This window comes from Lissotriton vulgaris, chromosome 2_1 (assembly GCF_964263255.1).
Source record: "Lissotriton vulgaris chromosome 2_1, aLisVul1.2, whole genome shotgun sequence".
Taxonomy (NCBI): domain Eukaryota; kingdom Metazoa; phylum Chordata; class Amphibia; order Caudata; family Salamandridae; genus Lissotriton; species Lissotriton vulgaris.
The window spans coordinates 432503210-432525782 of NC_141687.1; the positions used below are offsets into that span (position 1 = coordinate 432503210).

At 43.6% G+C, this 22573-nt stretch overlaps 1 protein-coding gene across 1 annotated transcript; it reads left to right on the plus strand.

Annotated features, from left to right (window-relative positions):
- Positions 1–435: 435 nt before the first annotated feature.
- Positions 436–21984, plus strand: LOC147730534 (gamma-crystallin-1-like). Its single transcript, XM_086958577.1, has 3 exons — positions 436–459; positions 17486–17728; positions 21655–21984. The coding sequence occupies exons 1-3, from the start codon at positions 451–453 to the stop codon at positions 21925–21927; spliced, it is 525 nt and encodes a 174-aa protein (XP_086814703.1). The 5' UTR covers positions 436–450; the 3' UTR covers positions 21928–21984.
- Positions 21985–22573: the final 589 nt, after the last annotated feature.

Genomic DNA, 22573 nt, shown 5'->3' on the forward strand with positions numbered 1-22573 from the left:
GTTATCGAATAAAAATGGTATGAAAACCTTTAATTTAGGGATTTAAGGATAGACCAACAAAGTATCAGACCTCGCTATGACAAATAAATAAATGTTTCCCTTAAAGCTCTATGAACACATTCAAAATATGAAAGCATTCTCCATGTGTTAGGCTTCCAGAAATATTTAACATTGTTTTGCTCAGGAGCTGACAAAATGGTTCCAGAAACCTGTATTCTACGCAAAGTGTCAGCAGTTAGGTTTAACCAACAATAAGCAAAAACAGAAAAAGAGAATCTGAAAAAGAAGACTGTTCCCCAATTACAGTGCAACAATACAGAGAGCTATACATTCCCTTCCAGGGCTTGACCGAGGTCCATTGTTTCCAGACTTCCGTTTGTGCCCACGGTGTATAAAAGGGCTGGGGCCTCCGAGCACTGAGTACACAGCTTCTGACTGACACCAGCCAACATGGGAAAGGTAAGGCAACATGTCGGGCTTCAGCTATAGAAATTCCTCAAGTCATATTGTCCCGGATGTCGCTATAATATCAATTACTCATTTGTTAGGATCCCTCAAGGGTTTGATGAACAGAGTTAATTGGTACCTTATGTTGTAATACAGACGGCTGAGATAGATTAATTTGCTTTGAACAGTTCATTTGTACACTTTTCTGATGTAGGTGCTCATAGCTCAAAGAAAAACGTATTTAGCCTTTCCTAGAGCACTGTGCCATAATTGCATTATTTGTTACAAACGTATGGACAGGTGGAAGCAGGCCAGGATAGGTTGCAATGCTTGTGAGAGACAATTTTTCTAAATCACCAATGAGGCCGACTGCAAGTGATTGGGGGAAGATCGATCTTTGTATTTCTCTCAGTGCTCACCCTTATATCTCCTTTCGTACCTGCTAAATACACAGTGCCTCATTTATGAGAAATGACGCATCGCTGCGTGAAAGCAGCGATACGCCACTTCTCAGTGCGAACTCCTTGCGACATACCAGATGCGTCATATTTAATGTATGACGCATCATGTCGCACGGAGTTACAGATATGTCAGTATTTCTGACGTATCTGTAAGCGCAAAAGTGACGCATAGCTGGAGTGTGTCACAGAAGTGACGCAACTCCAGCAATGCGTCCTTTCACATGGGGCAAGCCCCATGTGAAAGGGCCTGCGTCAGTTTTATGCTTGCTGTGAGTCAGGCGCAAGATTTCACTGCGTCACTTCTACAAGGCTTTTTGCGGGGGAATGCCCTCCTGCATACATTATACCTGACGCAGGAGTTTACAAAGTGACGCATCTGCTTAGTGCGGCAAAAGGAGGCATGTTTTACGTCGCTGATGCGTCACAAAAAGTGATGCATCGAAAGTGCAAAACTGACGCAAGGCCTCATAAATGAGGCCTACTGTTTTTAGACTTTTCCCCTCACAGTTTTCATCTTCCTGGCTCCTCTATCCCCCCTCCCACCCACCATCCCTTTCTTTGTCTTCAGGGAGATGTAGCTTTCTGAGTGACTGACTTAAGCGGTCAAAGAGTGTTTGATATTTTCGGCATGTCTATTATTTTTCTGTACATTTAATTATTTAAATGTGGGTTGTAGATTATCTCATTCATTCTTTCAATAAAAAAGTATGCAAAAAATAGCAAAAACAAAATCACACCATTTAACACTTTCCTTCAAACAAAGGTTCTACTGTTAGTATTTTGGGAAATCATTGCTGAGTGGGATCCATTTGTGTTTCACCGTTCTTGTAAATCCAACAGTTCTGGTTCAGATAGTGACTTATAAGCCAAACTCACTGGAATTACCAATGCTCTTTTGCAGCGGCCAGCAGCTGCTAGGAGGTCTCAGTAGTAGCCGCTGGCAGGGGATAGAAGGCACTAGGTGAGGATTAAAGCAGTGCCGCGGGTACACTGTAAGGAAGCAGTGACCTGAGAGCATTCTGGTGGTAGGGTAGAAGGGTAGTCAGGTGCAATCACAATGTTAGCTGCAGCTCAGCAGCAGGACAGATGTGTGATTGGTTACTGTGCTTATCAGAAATGGATAGTGAATGTATGATGAATGACCAAGCATTTTAGATGTACAATAGCCCCTCATGCATCCCATTAGAGGAGAGAGAATAGTTTCAAACAGCCAGTAGAAAGAAGCTGAGACTAAAATACGCTTGTGGGCTGATTGACAATGAAGGGTCCTGAGTCTAAGAAGTCAAAGAATGACCTGTATTCCCCTATATATTCTTAGTTTGTTGACCGAAAAAAAGTCTTAGCTTACCAATGTGCTTAGCAACCTGCTGATGAACCCTAGAAATAGTCGTGTGGTAGGGTGTTGAGACACAACTTTAATTGATGCTTCATTATTAGGGATCGGCTGCTCTTTCTATAGTTAACATTGGCTGTGACTTCTAGTGCACTCTTTGCTATATACTATGCATGTTAATTTCATTAACAATGTATTCACACGTCTACGTGATGCGTGAAGGACAGAGCATGCAACAATTTGTACTGTATTTCATGGTAACCCACTCACTAGGAGATGAGTTCCATCATCAGCTTTTCAATAATACCGAGCCTCAGAGCTATAAACGACCACAATGCTGATATACACAATTTTTAAGCAAAGTAATGCAGAAATATCAAAACTGGACAACACATTGTCTATTTAGAAATGTAGTTAAATAGATCTCAAAATATTTGGTGAAATAATGGAATGCATCGATGTGCATGAATTATGTTTCATGTAAAAGATAGGTGCCTTTCAAGGTGTGTAATGGTGACAATATCACTTAAAAAAATTAGTGGTATGAAATGCTTATATAGAGATGCCTATGCCAGAAGAATTAGCCAACCAGGACTTTAGCTATGATCACTGGCTATTGCCATTTACCCACCTAAGCAAACATGAGAAAAAGAAGTCTTGTATATAATTTTGAAATGTAGCTCACCCCATAGATAATGGGTGTAGTCAAGCAGCCAGTACAGCTCAATAGATTACTCTCATTTCCCTTCTACCACTGACTGAATAGGTGACTAGTGATGGACTTTACTACTACATCGTAGCATAGCCTCAGTTTACCAAGGATCTGAGACCAGGCTGATAAACGATGCCTTGTCCTTCAGAAGAGCAAAACCTACCGGATGAACTTTGAAATCATTCCCCTCATTGCCAAGGTCGTTGCGGTCAGTGCTCCCTTGCAGTGAAAAGTTCCCCTCAGCTCCAAGCCGCCCAATCTCCCTCCTGAATGGTTTCTACTGATTCATTGCAGTAAGCCATGCGCCTGGGGCCTGCTGCTAGGGCACTGCTAATTGCACATTGTAATAATGTTCCAAATGCTATGCAGTTAAGTGTTCAAGCACAAAGGGTCAAATTCATCTTCACTTTGCACTGGGTATGAGTCACAAAACAGACACAAACTGGTGTGAAGTTTTGATTTGGGATTTGCTTTTCATGGAAAAGCAAGTTTTGTGATGGAAAGTAGCCTCAAAGTAACAAAAAGCAACCATTTGTGCTAATTGTGTCAACGGAGCGTATCATGGGTAGTGCATGGGTTTTTGATGCAAGTGTTTTGATGAAAATCCCTACCCACTAACATTGATAGACAGTGTTTGGCAAACATTTACACCTTCTCGAGGCTGACATGAATTTAGGAATAGGTTTTCGCAAAACATATATAAATTTGCATCTGTGCTGTACTATGTCAAAGCTTTGTATTTTGTACTGGGAGGTTCTCCTTCCTGTACAAAATCTATTCTTCACATCACAGATGCACCAATGGTTCCCTGCTGAATATTTTGGCGTAGGACCGCTGAATGTCTGGTAACACAGGGAGAAAGAAAGTCTGTGCCAAATTTGGAATATGGTGCTGTGCTGCTCTCACCTTTTCCCATAAAGCAGTACAGCACAGCACCTTTGGTTGGTGTACTGTATTGCATGAATATAAATGTACCCCAAAATGTCCTGGTTCACAATCCAAATAAATATATGTAAGAGTTTGGGTATAATACCTACTGTCATCTTGGCATGTGAATAGAGGTGTTTACTAGAGGATATGTTTAACCATGCTTTTTATGAAGAGGTGAGTGGATCTTGGGGAGTTTCACTCAGTGGAATGCTGCAGAGTTACATAAAAACCCTGTGAGATTTTGCAGAGTTTCAGAGTGGACAGGATTTGGCATGTTGCGTTAATTGCACTGATTTTATAGCACCAGGAGCTTGTTTGGTGCTTTACAATTAGCACATACAACACCACACATGCCAGAGGGTACTGCTTCTTTCTGCCACTCGAGTAGATTTTCTACTCAAGTGGAAGCTTTATCAATGAGAACGGTCACGACCTGGCACTACTGCCCGTGTTGCTAAATCTCCCTGGGAGCCGTTCTAGAGCCTGAAAATCATGCTAGGGGATGCAAATTCTCACATGTAAGAACAAAACACTGACATGTGGTGGTTGGAAGAGTTTTGCCGGAAGTCCACATTCCAAGCGGAATCTGGTGTGGGCAAAACCCTGCAAACTCCGCAGGTGGAAGGGAATTATTCACCCACTCCTACTTTAAGATGCATGCTCTCTTTGCTGTGAGCACAATCATCAGATTTTAATTTAATAAGCTCAGAAAAGCATTTATGTGTATGGGACTAGTGCAGAGGTATCTGTTCACTATTGTAACATTGTAGTTGTGTGCAATGAATTTCCCTTAATCTACTGATGACAACGAGTACTTTCAGCCAGAAACTGTGTCTGTTGACTGCATTACATTACTTGCATCACTATAATCACAGGAACATGTGGGCAGTGATTGCACCTTGTAATGCATTCCACTGTGTGACGGGGTTTCTGACCGGAGGACTAATGGAGGCGGTACCTGACGGCAGCGACTCAATCAGACTGACCACTGCCTAGCAATGCTTTATTTGCTTTTTTGAGGGGAGGGCAGATCTCTGATGAAGGTTGAGGAGTTAGCAATAAGACCGTTCATTTTTCATCTCTGGTGAGGACCATGAGGAAACTGCAGTATCATTACATTTTGGAAAAACATATTTATACGCAACTGACTGAACACATAGAAAAAGTAGATTATCCCCTTTACTCTCAATCCATGTTCAGAGCCAATTTCTCTACTGAAACTGCTCTGCTTGGGGTCACTGAGAAATTGCACCAACATCTTGACCATGGGGAAACAGCGGCACTCATTCTATTAGACCTGAGTGCCACATTCGATACTGTGTCACATAACATCTTGCTTAATGCCCTCAGGACACTTGGGCTCGATAGCATCACCTTATCTTGGTTTGCCTCAATTCTCAGTGGTCGCACCTTTCAGGTCTTTTCTGCCAAGTCATCATCTAAGATCTGCGCATCAGCACACGGAGTCCCACAGTGGCCCATTTTAAGCCCCTTGATTTTTAACATCTACGTTAGACCCCTGGCTAAAATCGTGAAGGAGGCATGATTATCCCTCTATTCGTATGCTGATGATACGCAGATTGTTTTTTCATTGTCCACCACCAAAGACACTACAACATCTGCCCTTCAGTGCGGCCTACGGCAAGTGACAGAGTGGATGCACCTGAATTTATTGAAGTTGAATGGGGACAAGACGGAGGTTGTTATCCTAGGTCAGCATAAGGACCTATGGAGCCCTCACCACTGGCCTCACGAAATGGGTCCCTTTCCCGTTCCTGTCACTCATGTCCGCAATCTGGGCTTCATCATTGATGAAAATCTTTCCATGAGAGAACAGGCGGCTAATGTGGCTGCCATCTGCTTTACGATCTTCAGATGGCTTCATAGGATCATCTGGATGCTCCCTGTCTCTACCCAACGCACAGTAGTCCAGGCACTTATCACCTCTTGCCTCAATTACAGCAACGTTCTTTACCTTGGTAGTTGTCAAACGGTACTGAGAAAGTTACATGTAGTGCAGAACTCTGCTTCACGCATTCTCTGCAAAGTTCCCAGACAGGCTTCCATCTAGCCTTATCTTCGTGACCTCCACTGGCTACTAATCGATCAAAGAATCACATTTAAAACTTTGTGTTACATCTTTAAAATCAAACAAGGGGTTGCACCACCGTATCTCTCTCATCCATCCCTACATTCCTTCTCGCCCCCTGTGCTCCACAGCTCACGGGGACTTTGTTATTCCAAGATTCAAATTAACAAGAATGGGAAGTTGCTCCTTCTCTTGTCTCAGCCCCAAAATCTGGAATTCTCTTCCTGTGTCTTTGAAAAATGACTTGTCTTATCTGAGCTTTCAAAGAAATCTTAAAACTTGGCTTTTTTAGCAATAAATGTGCTTTTAACCACTCGCTTTCTAGCAACTTGCATGCTAGGCGCCTGGAAACACTTTTTGGGTATTTGCGCGCATTACAAATTTAATGTAATAATAATAATAATAATGACCTAAGTATTTTTGTGTTTTTGTGGAAAGAGAGCCAAAGAAAAGGTGGCTGAAGAAGCACACAATAAGGTTAAGTTGAACTTATATAGATTTTTGGTTAAAATTCAGTACCCTATGTTATTCTGGTCTGTGGTATCTTCATTTCACTATGTGTTTACTATTTGACTTTGTATTTTTCCTACCATGTGGGCCTAGACATCTCAAGTACACTTGACAAGAATTTGTTTTTGCAATTGCTCCTACTAGTGAAGTTGAGTACTCGGCTACACAATAGGGACCAAGAGTGCACTCACTGCTAATGTAGGGTGGTTAATATACATTTGTGAGTTTGATGATTGGTGGTAGCTAAAACATAAGCACAGTGGCAAGCGCCTTTTCATTCCACACCTAGTAAAATTTGATAAGCCACTCAGAATGAGGCAATATTCTGTTCTCTGAGTGCTGTGCATTTTGCATGTGGTGATTGTGAACCAAAATGCAAATTCAGCTGAGATGATTTAAAGGCTAGTCCATTTCAACTCCCATAAAACAATGTCCCTATAATAGTGCTGTAATTAGCTGGATCCTCAGAGGCCCCGTTTTTTCTCCATGATTTCCTGTTCTTCTACTAGCCTGGATTCCCAATATAGATAGCCCAAAGCCTGTCCATCATATGCACACCTCGTATACTGAAACGTTCCTGTGCACTTCCCTCTAACAATGGACATGAGAAGACCAGGAACATCTGCCATGTAAAATGCAGCTGGAAAAGGACTCACAGAGTCTAGTGGCTGGGAACCATTTATAAGACCTGTGGTAGAGCCCCGAAAAATGTACTTTTTAGTGCTTCGACAGTCCTTTTAAGCAGCGTAATGATTAGACACTAGTATATAGCTGCAGCCTAAGCCTGCAGAAATATATTGCCCTCTACTGCCATCAGGAGAGAACCCATTTGACTTCGGACGAAGCTCTCTGTGCTTACATAGAAGAAGGCATATTACTGTAATAATGAAGAGGGGAGGCGCTGCCCTGGGAGAGAAAAGATGTGCACCTGCTTCTGTAAACCATACGTATATCCTATGCAACAAAGACCTGCTGGGAGCTCCTGCTGGATGAGAAAAAGCACATCCAAGATCCCAGAATCATCTAACTAGCTGCCCAGTCAGACCCAAAAGCAAGACCATTAGCAATTACAACAGAGACCTTCAGAACAGCTTCAGATGACAAAGCCTGTTTTGAGAGACACCACTCCTGCTCTGACCCTGACATAGACCATGGGGAAGAGTATATCTGAGCTTGTATCTGAACAGTGAGTACATTGAACTAGTTTATGCTGGATTTCCTTAGAAGCCTCTACATATCTCCATTGGCGGAAAATTACATAGAATAAAGTCAAGGAACACTGGACATCAAAAATGTCACCCTCAACATTGCTCTAATGCCATTTTCTTACCAGACATATTCAGCAGGAACGTCTTTATGAGTGTAATGTGTAGTCTGTAGTGAACTTTGGAGGACACTGTCACAGATATATTACTAAAGCATCAGTTTGTAGCACATTTTCACTAGTTTCAGACTACATATTTACTATTGATTGCTATTGATGCATTTTGACTGATAAAACTATACAGCGCACAACCGATAATGTGCGGGAATTCGGTTTCTGCATATTTTTATCATGTGCACATCACCAAGTAAAGTGTTTGTACGGATGTACCATGTTACAACGCATACCATTACAACTACCTACTGTTACAACGCGACCATTACAACGCATACCATTACAACGCATAGCGCTTTGGGGTGCTGGATAGTGGTAAGTATAATTTACTATTCTAACTCCAGTCCCCGTGGACCCTAGGGAAGGTGTTGGATAGTAAATTATACTTATTCCCTATCCTAGAGCGCCCCCCAGCGCAATGCGTTGTAATGGTATGCATTGTAAAAGTCGCGTTGTAACAGTATTGCGTTGTAACAAATGCGTTGTAACAGGTGAATACCTGTTTGTACAGTTCATTTACAGGTATTTAAAGGTTCTTCTGTGTTGGAAAGAAACGTGACATGCCACAGCCTTGCCGTTCACACTCACTGTTTCCCAGCAAGATTGTCACATAGTTCACTTTAGAAAGTCCTCTAACTTTCCATTCAGAGAAAGAAAAGTAAACACTAATCCCCATGTTACAAGGATAGCCCGCAATTTGTCGGAAGACATAGCCTGCCATTTGGACTCTCTCTTTGAACACAGAGCAAATGTGACAAGCTAAAAACATAATGTAAAGGAATCTTCATTATTGATTCACCTTCTGAACTCAAGCATGGACTTTGTTGGGGGTGCTGCAGTTTCCCCCACACCCATACTTCCCGCGCCATAAAGGATAAATTATGCCATGCAACCTTAAGTTGAGACTGTGGATTGCTTTACACCAAGACACTTTGAGAAGTTCCCATGTGAAGTCACGGTTGTTAGGAAACATGAAACTCAGTTTCTCACATGCACGGATTCTTCAAGAGAATAGCTGTGAGTAACAGATGTTTTGTCTGCCTGAACTCAATCCTGTGCCACACAGCACTTCCTACTGAATGTTGCTTTTAATCATAATTCCTCTATAGTTAACATAATATATCTCACTCAGTGCTACAGTGTCTGTAGCATGTAGAGGTGGTAGCACTACAATAACATGTATCATTAAATCATGGGCCTAGAAATTGTTAGGACCTTCGACTTTGCCTTGTTGATCACCATTTTGCTCCTCTATTAATGCATTTTGTAAAGAAAAAGACAAGCATTCCTAGCTTATCTCTTTCCTGTGATTGGTGGGCCATTTTGAGTGCTATTTCATTGTGTCAGAGTGTATCTGAGTCTCGGATGCATAATCACCTCAAAGAGCAAGCCCGGAGTTCTTGACTTCACCAAGAAAGTGATGACCATGGTAGGAGCCCATGGTACTTTAAAGCAAAGCAACAGTGCTTAATTTGTAAAAGAATACGTGGTGTGGCTCAAAGTTTTGCTCAGAGATGAAGCTATTGAAGGTCGGAGTGCTGAATACCAATGCTTTTTAGGCTTGATTGTTCTTGTTACCACCTACAGTACGGTTCCAGTCGTCAGCGTACGGCACAGAGATTTGTCTCCTATCAGAAGTGGTCTGAGCAACATTTGGACTACCCCTTGCTGTTTCCGCATCCTGTATGACTAGTAACTTTCATTCATCTAGTAAAGAGGCACCCGTAATTCATATTTGCGGACACTTATAAGGGATGCAATTCGTTATGAGCAGCGCACACACTTCTTTGCTGCTTTTTGTTTATTGAGGACTTTCGCTGCTTTTAAGAAGTGCTGGAGTTCAGTTTCTATATGAAATGATAACAAGTAATCAGATATATTTTGGTTGGCCTTCCACTCGTGAACTTTTATGGTGTGTGCCCTGAGGAAGGTGCATGACCCTTCGGTCGCTTTGCATCGAAACACGCATCGGCACCTGCAAACACTTGTTCTTAATCAAGAAGAGTTACCTGATAATTTAAGAGGTTGGATCTAACAGATATTCATGAAGACTTCATATTGAGTAAAAAATTGCTAAAAAATCTTATAATGAATAGGATATTTGACTCTATGTTATAAAGGAATTTGATATTAGAACCCATTGTACATGATTAAATATTACAACCACATATATATATATATATATATATATATATATATATATATATATATATATGAGTAAAATACATTTTTTACATATTTTTGTTACGAAATGTTGGAGCACAGTGTATTCGAAAACTAATTTCAATAATAGTATTCATGCAGTTTGAGTGTATTTAATGTTTTATAGGGGGTATGGTAGTTTTATAACACATTGAGGGAAATTATATGAGGAAAAAACATTTTTTGTGAGAAATATATATACCCATTTATATGTTTATTTTCGAATAAAGAAAAAAATAATTTAGAGAGTACTTCATGCCAGAAGGATGGTATGGTCCCGCAATCCCAAGTCATGTACAGGAAGTCTGCGTCTTCCCGGCTGCATCTCGAGCATCCCCTCGGCTTTCCCTCAAAAGTGACAAATATCCTATGTGGCGTCAGGTATGTCTTATGCACATAATTGAATTGAACAAATATCAGTCGTGTATGCCGTGATACTTTCTTAGGGGACTCCAGGACTCTGCTCCATTCCTTATCGGTCATTTCCCTTCTCAGATTCCTCTCCCATTTACCCCGCAGTTTCAGTTGTGGCGACAGCAGGGACGCTTAAAACCATTTAATTTGGTGTCTCGCTGTTTAACAGGTCAAGGAAAGCACCAATAAGCGCGCTGGGGAACCCAGGAGAAGAGGCATAGAGTGTCTTATAATAGTTCCTATATAGACCATTGATTTGCTCCGGGTCATGTACTGTCAAGTCAGCAGCAGTCTGAACACGTAGAATCAGGGAGCCATGTATTTACGGCCTAATTAACCAGGTCAACAATCGGCCAGCTTTTCCCTCCTCCCTTTGCACCCTGTCCATATATGTGTTAGAGTCATAAGACCTGAGCCTTTCCAAGTTGTCAGGGTATTGCTTGTGTCTATCCAGAAGACGTGCGTGGGCCTGTCCATCTTGTCCCTGGAGGTTGTCCAGTGCCCTAGCCAACAAGTCCATGTGGAGGACCTTACACACTCCCACAGTTTGCCCCACACAGTGTCCTCCCACCACCACCTTAAACACTTCCCACTCTATTAATGCAGAGGAAGTGGAGTGTTCATTTTCAGTAAAGAACTCTCCTACGAGGGAGCGCAAGGTGCTAGTAAACAGTGCATCTTCTAGAGACATAGGATTGAGGTGCCATGTAGGTATGGGAGGTCTATCTCCATGCGGCCGGTATGTCAGCAGCAATGGACTGTTATACGACAGGGTCCACCGTAGATATTCCGTACCCATGATAAAACCGCTGAGGGAGGGGGAACACCAAAAGGCGTCTAGTTATGTGTGCAGTTGGTGCATTGGGTAGTTGTTGGACCTGGGGTTACCAGTCTACATAGGGTAGCTTGGCACGAGGGAGGAAGGTCAAACCCAAAGGCAAAAGTGTTAAGCTTGCGTCTCACCCTTATAATAACTCAGGGTCCATCCACTCAAAAATGACACTACACCAATTTTTTTTTATAAAAGTAGAAAAGTTTATCTTTCCTCTTTGAGTGTACTTTCAGTCACGTTTTTCCTAGTAGTACTTCAAATCACATTTAATACCCTGCCGTTTTCAGGTTCTGTTCACCAAGTGATTTTGTACAGGCTTGCTACCATTTACACATCTCCATACAACAGTATTTGCTCAACACTCTGGGTTGTAGATCAGTTTTCTTCAATTATGACATGGGATAACTTCTTAGCCTATATTGACACTCTGGTACATATATTAAGGACTTATTTACAGGTTCAACTCAGCCGTTCATGTATACCCCAATCTCAATGACTTTTTAATTATACTGTTACACTTTCAATGTAGTTATGCTCAGTTGGATTGGCTAGAGGTCACTAAAACTCCATCTCTCATCTAGTCAGTTTAACAGAAGATTACATTTTGGTCCCTTCAACAACCCAGGGGAAAGGGACAGTTCTGTTCAATTCTATGTAATGTTGCCTCTGACCCTTGTTATGATTTTGCCAGGTTCAGCCCTAAAGCGAGACTAAAGTCTTAAATCTATTGGCAGTCCCGCTAGCTCACTCGCACTGGCTAACCCACAGTTCCACGAGCTCTCCTCCTCAACTAATCTCTAGGGTCCGTGGTGTAGATTCCTGATTTCACGTCCCTTACCAGTCCCTACCGCTCCCGGCTTACTTGTACTCAGGGAGGCTGGTTCCTCCAGTTCACCAGTTATTTACCAGCCCCGAAGTCCTGAATCCTCTCCCCTCACAGGCCGAACTGAATCACCTCAAAGCCTGCAGGAGGGAGGAGGGAAAGGGGAAGGAAAGGAAGGTCGCACCCTCTGTTGCCGCGCTGGATGTGGATCTGCACGAGCGCTTCAGTGCAGTAGATTAGCGACTTCCTCCTCAGTGCCGCCTTCCTCCTCAGACAGCTGTCAGGACCTCCTCCGGATCCGCCCGCCAGACGCTACTTCGGCCTGTCGCTCTGCCCCCTCTCGGGGAGTAGTGTCTTCCTCACCTCGGGACCTGCGCAGACGTGGGCCACTATGCTCGAGCCCCCTTCGCTTGTCCTGCTGTCACTTCCTCCTATTCTCGCTCCTCACCCAATAGCTCAGGGAGGAGACCACAATGGCAGGGCAACATTACCGGTCACAGGTGAGAGGTGAGCACGATGGGGGTATCGGAATCGGAGGGCCTTGGCTTTGCCGAAAGCTGAGAATTCCCTCTTTGTACCAGGGGCACGTTGATGAAATCTGGGGCTCTTCAGGAGTTCCCGTCCAGTTCACCAGAGGCGTCTTCACCTCAGTGTCAGGGAATGGCTTCAAGTAACTCGTGGAGGCGTTGTGTCCCAACAACCGAGTTCAATTCACAAGGGGCCAGATCTATAGTTTGCGGGTCGGTGTCAGCTGTAAGGTAGCATTCCCTAGGGAAAGATGTCAACCCGCTGTGAGTCCTAGCCCACTAGCGCCACAGCCTGCACTCCCACTGTTCTAAGGCTACCACCACTCATCTAAAATGGCCGCTCTGGTTCTGGCCTTTTATAGGCTGGGTTCTGGCTACCAGAACTAACCAGAAAGTTCTGGAACCCCTCCATAGGTTCCTATGGCCACTAGCCCTGAGGTAAAAAGATTCTGGCAGTTGCTGGCCACCATTTTGTGTGTCTTGTAAATTCAGTCAAGAAGGCACCAAGGGTAAGGGAAACTATAGGGGCAAGAAGCACCTAACCCCTAGGTCTACACCTAAAAAATTCTGGTGGACATAAAAATTCGAAAGGCTAGGAGGCAAAAAGGGAACAGAAAAATAAATAAATGACAGAAGGGCGGACAGGTCTAACAGTAGTAAAATGAGTATCCTCATGTCTCTCCATGTTGAATTCTCCAAATATCTTTCAATTCAAAAAGTGACATCCACTCCCCAATCCAGTCGCCACTCGTTGGGTTTTAGCCCTGTGTAAGGGAGGGTGAGAACGGTCCAAGTCTACATCTACCACTATATAAAAAGCGCCCCCCATTATAACCTATCCTAGCATCACGTCCGCTATTTGAGTAGAAAGGTTGCCCATATAGCCTCCCCATGAGAAAGACATATCTGCCCTCCTTATCTAATATGGACCATGTCAGCTCAAAGGGAACCCTGGATCTAAGTCAGACTAACACCCCTGTGCATACGCTGAGAAAGATGTAGCATAGACCTGCCCTCCCCAACGCCTACACAGTCTTTCTACCTCTGCTTGAAGGAGAGCTATCTGCACTCCCTGTCTCATTAAATAATGATGTATGTTATGGCGTTTGGACATGGACCCCATCCCCTTAATGTTCCATGTAAGGAACAACAGTGCTTGGCAGTCTGTTGACGTCACAGGTGAGGCAGTTCATCCCCTTCCACCACCCTCCAACCCCCCTCCCAATCCAGTGAAACGGAAAAGCAGTCAGTTATCCGCTCTACAAATATGTCAAGCCTTGCACAACAAAAAACAACAAAAAAAAGGATTCCTACATGGACCAACTCCCCATTCCCCCAAGCAGTGGGGCAACTGCTGTCCGCCCAAACCCTTCATATGACTACAAAAGACAATCAAGGTCCAAACCAGCTACAGTAAGGTCCTTCAGGGGGTCGTGGCTTCATTCGATATCTCTCAAGAGCGTTTCAAATATCAGGGCCTTTGCCGTGCAAATTCTCAATAATAGTCCAACCAGGGCCATATCGCCTCCTCAGGCTCAAGGAGAGTCTGCTGCTACGGCAGCGGCAAGGCACTGAGCCAGTGCTATTCCTCGGTACAGGCTCAGCTATATGATCTCATATGCAGTTTTTGGGGCTACTTGTGACATGTTGAGGCTGTCTCCATTAGAGGAGTCTGAGTCCGAACCCCAAGTGTCCCTCTGGGAGCATGACCCCGCTTCAGAGTGTGACTTATCTTCCCACACAATCTCAGCCACTGCCTGGTGTGCCGCTGCCCTTTCTCGCTCTGTCTGCGAGGGACACTTTCCAGCCCGCCTATTCTGGCGGGTCAGTGCCTGTTTTTGCACAACCTGAGGGGTCTCGGTTTTATTCTCTTCCAACCAGTCCCATGCAGTGGAAGCGTCTTCACAGAAATGTGTCTTTCCATCCACTACTATGCGAAGTTAGGCAGGAAAAATGAGAGAGTACTGGAAGCCTTCTGATCTCAGCGCGTTATTAACTTCCAAGAAGCACACATTTTGTTGCACCTCAATGGTATAGTCCGGGAATATGGAGACTAGACTGTAATTTACTTCAATTTGGCTATCTGATCATGCCTAGTGCAGTAAGATGTGTCTGTCCTGTAATGCAATGACTAGGCCACTACTGGTCCTGGGGTTCAACCTGGCACCAGCGGGCGTGCTGGGATCCGGTGTGCCTTCCAGGGTGTAGAACTGTGTTAGCCCCTCCGGTGCTACCACTGTGCAGAGGCATGGTTCCAAATAGGCCATCATGTTGCCGTTTTCAACCTCCTCTGGAAGGCCCAAAATGCAGATGTTGTTTCTTCGGCTACGGCCTACACTATCTTCTGCCCCGCACTCCAGTGTTTTAACCCTGTCCTGCAGCTCTGCCACCTGTTTGACCATCACCTGGTGGGCCGGGGACAGCTCCTCAAGGCTCGATTCTACCACTTTCACCTTTTGAACAGAGTAGCCCAAACCCCACCAACACTGTGTTTATAACGTGAAGTAGTCGCTTTTGAGTCTGAGATTGCCTCTAGAATCTTAGCAAGTTGTTGTTGTATGAGGTCTTCAACCTGCTGCGCCCCGCATTGCTCTGCACCTGCTCCCATTGTCCCTCCTCTTGTTCTGTGGCAGTCTCAACTGGCTTTGCCCTATGTTTGCCCATCCTTGCCGCTCGGTTATGATATTGTCCTGGGGTGTCCCTGATGTCGCCTCTGCTCGACCCTCACAAGGGTGCCCTCCATCATACCGCAGGAACGCAGTACTCTGCTGTTGACGGGTGCATGCAGGGGGGACCCCCCTGGTCTGCAACACTTAAGGGTTCAGCACAGTGCGCCGCAGTCCCCAAAGATTAAACTGGCCCCCTCTCTCCTGTGGCTCCCACATCCCAGGTGGCAGGCCTCAGTCAGGCAATGGCAAGGTCCACCAGCTCTGTGCTGCACTATCAGAGAGAGTGAGGGGGTAGTAAATCCCCAGTGCTGGGAATTAAGTGGCTCTCACCTTCTTTGCACTAGTCACTTTTCCGTGGCTCAGGGCCTCCTCTTCACTTTATTCCGTCTCTCGGCTGCCCAGTCAGTGTGGTCTCAGGGCATTATACCTTCCTCCCCAGGCGTCTCAATGGGGCTCCACGAAGGAGCCACCCACCGCTTCTCATGGCCACAGATCGTCCCACTGCAGCCGCTCAGTCCAGTGAGCACAGCCAAGCAGGGCCGCACCCCAAAGCAGGGCACCTCGCCACACTCAAATATGGCCAGCCGCACCAACCAGGCCTTTCAAGCCCAGGACCCAGACCTGGTGCTACCGCCAGCTCTCTTGCAGCTCGACAACAAGCCACCACACCACGGTTTACAGTATCTCATGCCTCCACGTATCTTTTCAATTCTCGGCAGGATGCAGCTGGATGGAGTCTGCGGGCGCAAATCAGGCACACTGCTCCTCAGATCTGTCCCCAGGCCGGCTCAGCAATCTACCCAGGTCTGGGCCCAACATTCTTTTGCGTTAGTGGCCCAACTGCCTAGCTTCATCCCCCAGGGGGACCATAGTGCCACTGATCTCGCCCAGACATTGCCGCTTCCGCAGCAACTGGCTCAGGCCCCCAGTGGGTACGAGGTCACCCGTCCAGGGCCAAAATCCTCCTCTGCAGTCCGTTGGTCTCTCTCAGCATTAGAAGGCTCCGGGACTGAATCGTCCCAGCCCCCAGACCAACGTCTCACTCCTGCGCAGGGTCAGACCATTCCATCAAAACTCGATCTCCGGGCTGCCGTGAGTCCCCTCCATCAGCGGCAATGCTCGCATTTCGAACAGCGTCAGGCCACCCATTGCAGTGTCTTAAGTGAATAACTACCAGGTCAGTGCAGAGACTCTTGCTCATGCATCCGCCATTGTTGGCTGCTAAGCCACGCCACTAATATTTGACTTGTTTTGAGCACTGGAGAAGGTGAGTTTATGTTTGCTTTAGCCCTGATTCCACTACATGCCCCTTCGTCCGCCACCAGACAAACCCTGTCCTTTTATCTTACTCTTCCAGGTTCCAACTTTCTCCCTTTGTCACAGTTTTTTTTACTTCAACTTCTACCTTATTTCCCCCCTTTTGTGTGCTCCTCTCTCTCATGTGCTGGATCAAAGTTGAAGAGAAATAACTCATTGTCCTCAGAATGGAGTTCTGGCGAGTCCAATTGGAAGCAAGAGAGAATCACTTGTGAACTTTTTAGTGACCCCTACCCTCTCCTTGTGAAAAGTCCTGCAAATGGTGCACAATTAATTCCCTGGGCCACCACTTATCAACATCGTTTAGAGGGGGCAGTTCCGGTGGTGAGGCGAATAAAGATACACAGCCCAAACAACTGTATGAAATCACCATCCACATGTAGGTGCTTTAGGTTTTTATTTTCTGATGTTACTGCACAGATTTAGAACCACTCTATGTACATCAGTACTTTTATAGATGGTAGAGTAACTATATTCTTACATGTGTCCATCAATTCAGGATTAAAAGGAATGGCTGAAAAAGTGTAATAGAAGAGTGATTGGCTCAATACTTTTCTAAAGTTGGATCTCTCAACAGCCAGTTGGAAAGTTGAATGTGCCATAGGTTAATTTACCCATTCTAAGGTGTTGAAAAATGCTACATTTAGGAATGATTCACCAGATCACTTTTGAGTATTAAGGTGTGTGATTTCAACAGAAATTGTAAATATGAGATTGTTTGAGGATTATGACAAAAGTCTATCTTTCCTCAAGGTCAATGAGAACAAAGTTATCTGCTACGGGTAAAACACATCATAGCCAATAGCTTTTATAATGTTTCATTTTATCATCTTGTTTACAGATTATTTTCTACGAGGACAGAAACTTTGGTGGCCGCTCCTATGAGTGCAATTCTGATAGTGCAGACCTGCACTCCCACCTCAGTCGCTGCAACTCCCTCCGTGTTCAAAATGGAAACTGGATGCTTTATGAGCACCCAAACTACAGGGGGCGCCAGTACTGTCTGAGGATGGGGGAGTACCCCGAGTACCAGCGGTGGATGGGATATAATGACTCTATCAGGTCCTGTCGAATGATCCCTGAAGTAAGTCCAGGTTCAGCACTTATGCTTTCAGCTTTTTTAACAAATTTATTTTGGTTTTTAACCGCATCGCTGCGGCAGCTTTTCCCGCTGTGTGCGGCTATTTTCAAAATACCGCGTTACATGACGAGCTCAGCTCGTCATCAGCATACGAGCGCCGTAGCTGATGAAGAGCTGAGCTCGTCATCAGCATCGAAGGGGTTAAAGACACAAATATTGGAAATGTATATTTTATGCTTCTGTCTAAAAAAGGTCACTAATGCAAAAAGTGCTTTTCTAGAGCATCCACATTTCTATGTCTCTCTCCAAACATCCTTTTTAGTATGGAAGGACGTATCAAAATCCATTGATCAACCATGACACTCTATTCTTTTATGTATGCACGTATGTATTTGGTATTTATATAGTGTGCCCGTAGCTGCAAAGCAGAGGAGCGCTGATTATGGTATAAAGCAATGGCTCAGTCAACGTGTGGAATGGAAGGGTTGCAGTTGGTTTCAAGAGGCAAATCGGACTGTTGCTGCATCATGAGGGAGTGCTCTTTAAAGAGGTGTGCCTTAAGCTGTTTCCCAAACTTAAGCAGGATTGGACAGAACTGATGCTAATGAGGTTGTCGGTACAAATGCTGGCCATCTAATCTGAATCACACATAGTTTTTAGAGATTGTTGGAACCAGGAGTTCCCTCCCCGCACGACTCTGACCAAATGCGAGACCTGGGACTCCTCACTCAACATTAGGCCAAGTAAGGACACAGTTAGAGAGTCCTGCTTACCCTCTTAGTAGCTTTGCATGAGCAGCCAGGCCTATCTCCAAGGCACGAGTGTACAGTATGAGCAACCACACCCACAGCAACCCCTGGTGATACCACAAATGGGCTCCACCCGAGTTTGATAAAAACGAGCACAAACTTTATATATAAAGATATACAATCAGACCACACAATACAAAACCCAACATATAATAAAGGGTAATATTTGTCCGGCTGGCTGGTAGGTTCAAATCCCAACCACCAATTTTAAAATGCTTTGCTGGTAGCAATGCTAGAATCACACACGTTGCAATGGACAAACAATAGTGCTCTGTGTAATGATACAATCCTGTGCTGGGCAAAGGAGAAATAATATAATGCGTAACGATACACCCCGGTACCTTGGAATGGGAGAAATAGGACAATGCGTACCACTACAATCATGTGCTGCACAATGAAGGAATAATGCAATGCGTCACACCCCAATTACGTACTTTGCAACAAAGAAATAATGCGATGCGAGCCGCTACAATCATGTACTTTGCAATTAAGGAATAATGCAATGCGTAGCTACAATCATGTACTTTGCAATGAAGAAATAATGCAATGCGGGCCGCTACAATCCTGTGTTTGCAATGGAGAAATTATGCAATGTGTAGCGCTACAATCGTGTGCTTCGTTATGGAGAAATAATGTCAGGCGTCTTAAGACAGTCTGGCAGTTCATTAGCAGCAATATTGGCAATGTGTAGTACGACAATCAGCCTCTTCGATAACAGTTGCCACTACACATATCAACGATGACATAAAGTGCAGCTTCTTACTCTGGACCTAATCAGTATGGGCCCCAATCTGTGCTGAAGCAAAGGTTCAAGTCGTCTGAAGGACTGAGAGGCCAAGAGAGTGTCCCTCTGAGCCCACACCCCACCCAGGTAGTGATTTACCTTACTTGGGGGCACGACCCCACTCTCCTCTCCTCCTTCAGCGAACTGGCCCTTCCATGCAGAACTTTCTCAATGGACCTCAGCGGCACGGGCTGGCAGCTCAGCGCCCCCGTGACTGCCGGTACGGGCCGCAACTGGTAGGAAGGTCTCAGGTGGCCGTAGGGTATGCTTACCTCACGTCCCTGATATTACATTACTCTGGGCCTTTGCATTACTAGCCCTGGCACACACAGTGCACATCACTAGGGACTTTACCAGTAAGGCAAACATGCCAATCATGGCCAACCAATTTCCATTACACTTTACACAGGGAACACTTGTACTTTGACACTGATCAGTAGTGGCAAAGTACCCAAGCATCTAAATTGGCAACTCTATTCAGGAAAACGGTGTGGGGGAAAGCAAAAAGTTTAGGGAACTTTAGCCAAAAAGGCCAAGTCCCACAGAGATGCACTCTAGAACAGCATTAAATGGTTAATTTTGTATAATATTATCATACCTCAGACTATTTACAGTGTATTGGGCAGGTAATATCTACTACAGGTTTGATTTCGTGAGTAAATAAATCATAGCAACTAGTTAGGAAAAACCTTTAAAAACATGCAGGAATAAATTGTAGAGATTGTGTAAGATACACATGACTTGTCCTTGTGTAGCCAACTAGGCACATATATACTGAGAGATCTGCATTCTGACTGTGCTAACATGATCTTTAAATATACAACAGACAAATTGATGCCATAGAATTGCCTCTCTGACTCGTTCCTGTCCAGTCTCAAGTGTGAAGTGCTCCCTAGTAGAATGGAAAAAGTAGCTGGGGCAGGACACCTTTAGCTGTTACAGCAACTTGTATGGGCATTAAAGGCACATGTTGCAGCTAGGTACAATGAAGTCTTTATTTCCATTATACAAGACACAATATTACATCCTTACTGAAATGAGGTGCAAGTTTAATACTTAACACTGCTAAGGCATGGTTTAAATTGACTGTGAACTTTACTCTTGGTGTGATCAACACCATGGCACTTGTTTAGAGTTTGACAGATGGGATACTCAATCACAAACATGATAGATATCCCATCCATCATATTACAAGTGCATTACAGCCTATGACACTTCCAATACAGTGGACGGAATATCTATCATTAGTATCATCTCAAAATAGGCTGGATTACATCACTTAGGGCAACATAACATCCCTTTCCTTGACTAGCAACATTATTTATAGGTCTGTCATCATTTTCACCAATATTCGGTTTAACATCTTTTTAACTATATGGATGTCGTTTGCTAAATGAAAGTCATGTGTTATTGTCTTGCATTTAATTTTGTGTGGGTCAGAGTTATATTGTAAGGTAGCAGAGAACAAAGAAGCAACACCTCACTAGGCAGTTTGGGTGGTCTAGATCCTCATAGTGTAAGGCCACACATTTTAAATGCAGTGCTTAATTTACAATGCAGGGTCTCTATCACCAGAACCCAGTGTTCAGAATAGTCAATGAATCTAAACAATTTTCAGCATAGTCCATATAATGATTGGTAACACCGTGGAAACCTTAAAAAAGCAGTTCAGACAAACCTACAATCAATGGGGTGCAGGTATAATACCTGATGTGATGTGTCCCCTTGTTATCCATTCCTAATTTATCTACTTTTGGTAATAGAAAACCTAACTCCAGTTGGATAATTCATCTTCTGGTAAAAGATATCTTTATAGTGTATGCTGTCAACCTTTCTTTCTGTTTGATGAAAATAATATAATAATGTTTCCTTTTCAGAATTAGTCATGAAATAACATTCTGTATAAATACTGTATAAATACATACAGTGTGTTTCAATACCATTTTAGTAAAAAGCACATGTTTTGTAAGTGGATTACTTGTATGTCAGAATATTGAGTAAAAACATATATTGATGTGTGAAAATATCTTGGCCTGAATATTGGGAACCTAAATTTCATGAAAATAAGTTACATAGATGTACAATTCTTAACTTTACATCTATGGTATCTTTAAGGTAACATATATTGTCAAAATACATATGTTTGAACCTAAGAATAGTTAATCTATGCTTACTGATATATACTTACCTTCATACTTTCAGAATAATTTAATAGCAGTTATTTAGGACCTAATATTTTGCCACCATGATATTTTAAAACTCGATATTCCAGTGATTCGCCACAATGATCTAAAAATAGATCTTTTGCATCTCTTCTTTTCTTTTCATTCTCACAGTACCATGGCACCTTCCGGATCAGGCTGTATGAGGAAAGTGACTTTGAAGGGCAGATGATGGACTTCACAGATGACTGCCCAAATGTCTATGACCGATTCCACTTCAATGACATCCACTCCTGTAATGTGTTTGAGGGGCACTGGATTTTTTATGAAGAGCCCAACTATAGAGGACGTCAATACTACCTGAGGCCTGGGCAGTACAGGAGATACACCGACTGGGGAGCCATGAGCCCCAGGGCTGGCTCCTTCAGAAGAATGGGATATTTGTAAACTACTGTAGGTAGTAACTTTATTTAGATTGTATTAATAAAACTTAAAATACCTTGATTTTAAAGTGTATTTTTCCTTCCCCCAACAGTTGAAAATAAAGATCCTCACTGCTTTTCTTAAAACATATGGAATCTATATTGTTGATTTTGAAAGGTTACTTATTAGTTGTAGGTAGGTACTTACCACTAGTAAAAAGACCACAATCACAATATAAGGTCCAGTTACGGTCTCAAAAAGTATTCACTTGCTCAGCCCTTGGTAGCTGGCTGCGAATAGGCAGGCTTAACTTAGGAGACAAGGGTTAAAAGAATTTAAAAACAGCAATACGTTAACTATGTAATACACAACACACAATAGAAATTCAACACCAACTCCTAAAAATTCAAAATATTTTTATGATTTAAATGACACCAAAACGGAAAAAGTCCACTGTAGGAAACCGGAGATGTGAATTTTTAAAAAATAAACACTTTTTTGTGACTAAGGGCCATTTGTATCATTCAAAATTGCGATCGCAAACGCCAAAATTGACATAATATCGGCTTTTGCGATCGCAATTTAGCTAAATTGGATGTATGAATGGAAAACAACCTTGCAAAATAAGGAATCGCAAATTTACGATTCCCTATTTTGCGAATGCATTTAA

Bases quoted from the DNA above. Each gene is read 5' to 3' on its own strand.
- LOC147730534 (XM_086958577.1), top strand. The intron at 17,729-21,654 runs GTAAGTCCAGGT...TCATTCTCACAG, and splicing joins CCTGTCGAATGATCCCTGAA to TACCATGGCACCTTCCGGAT.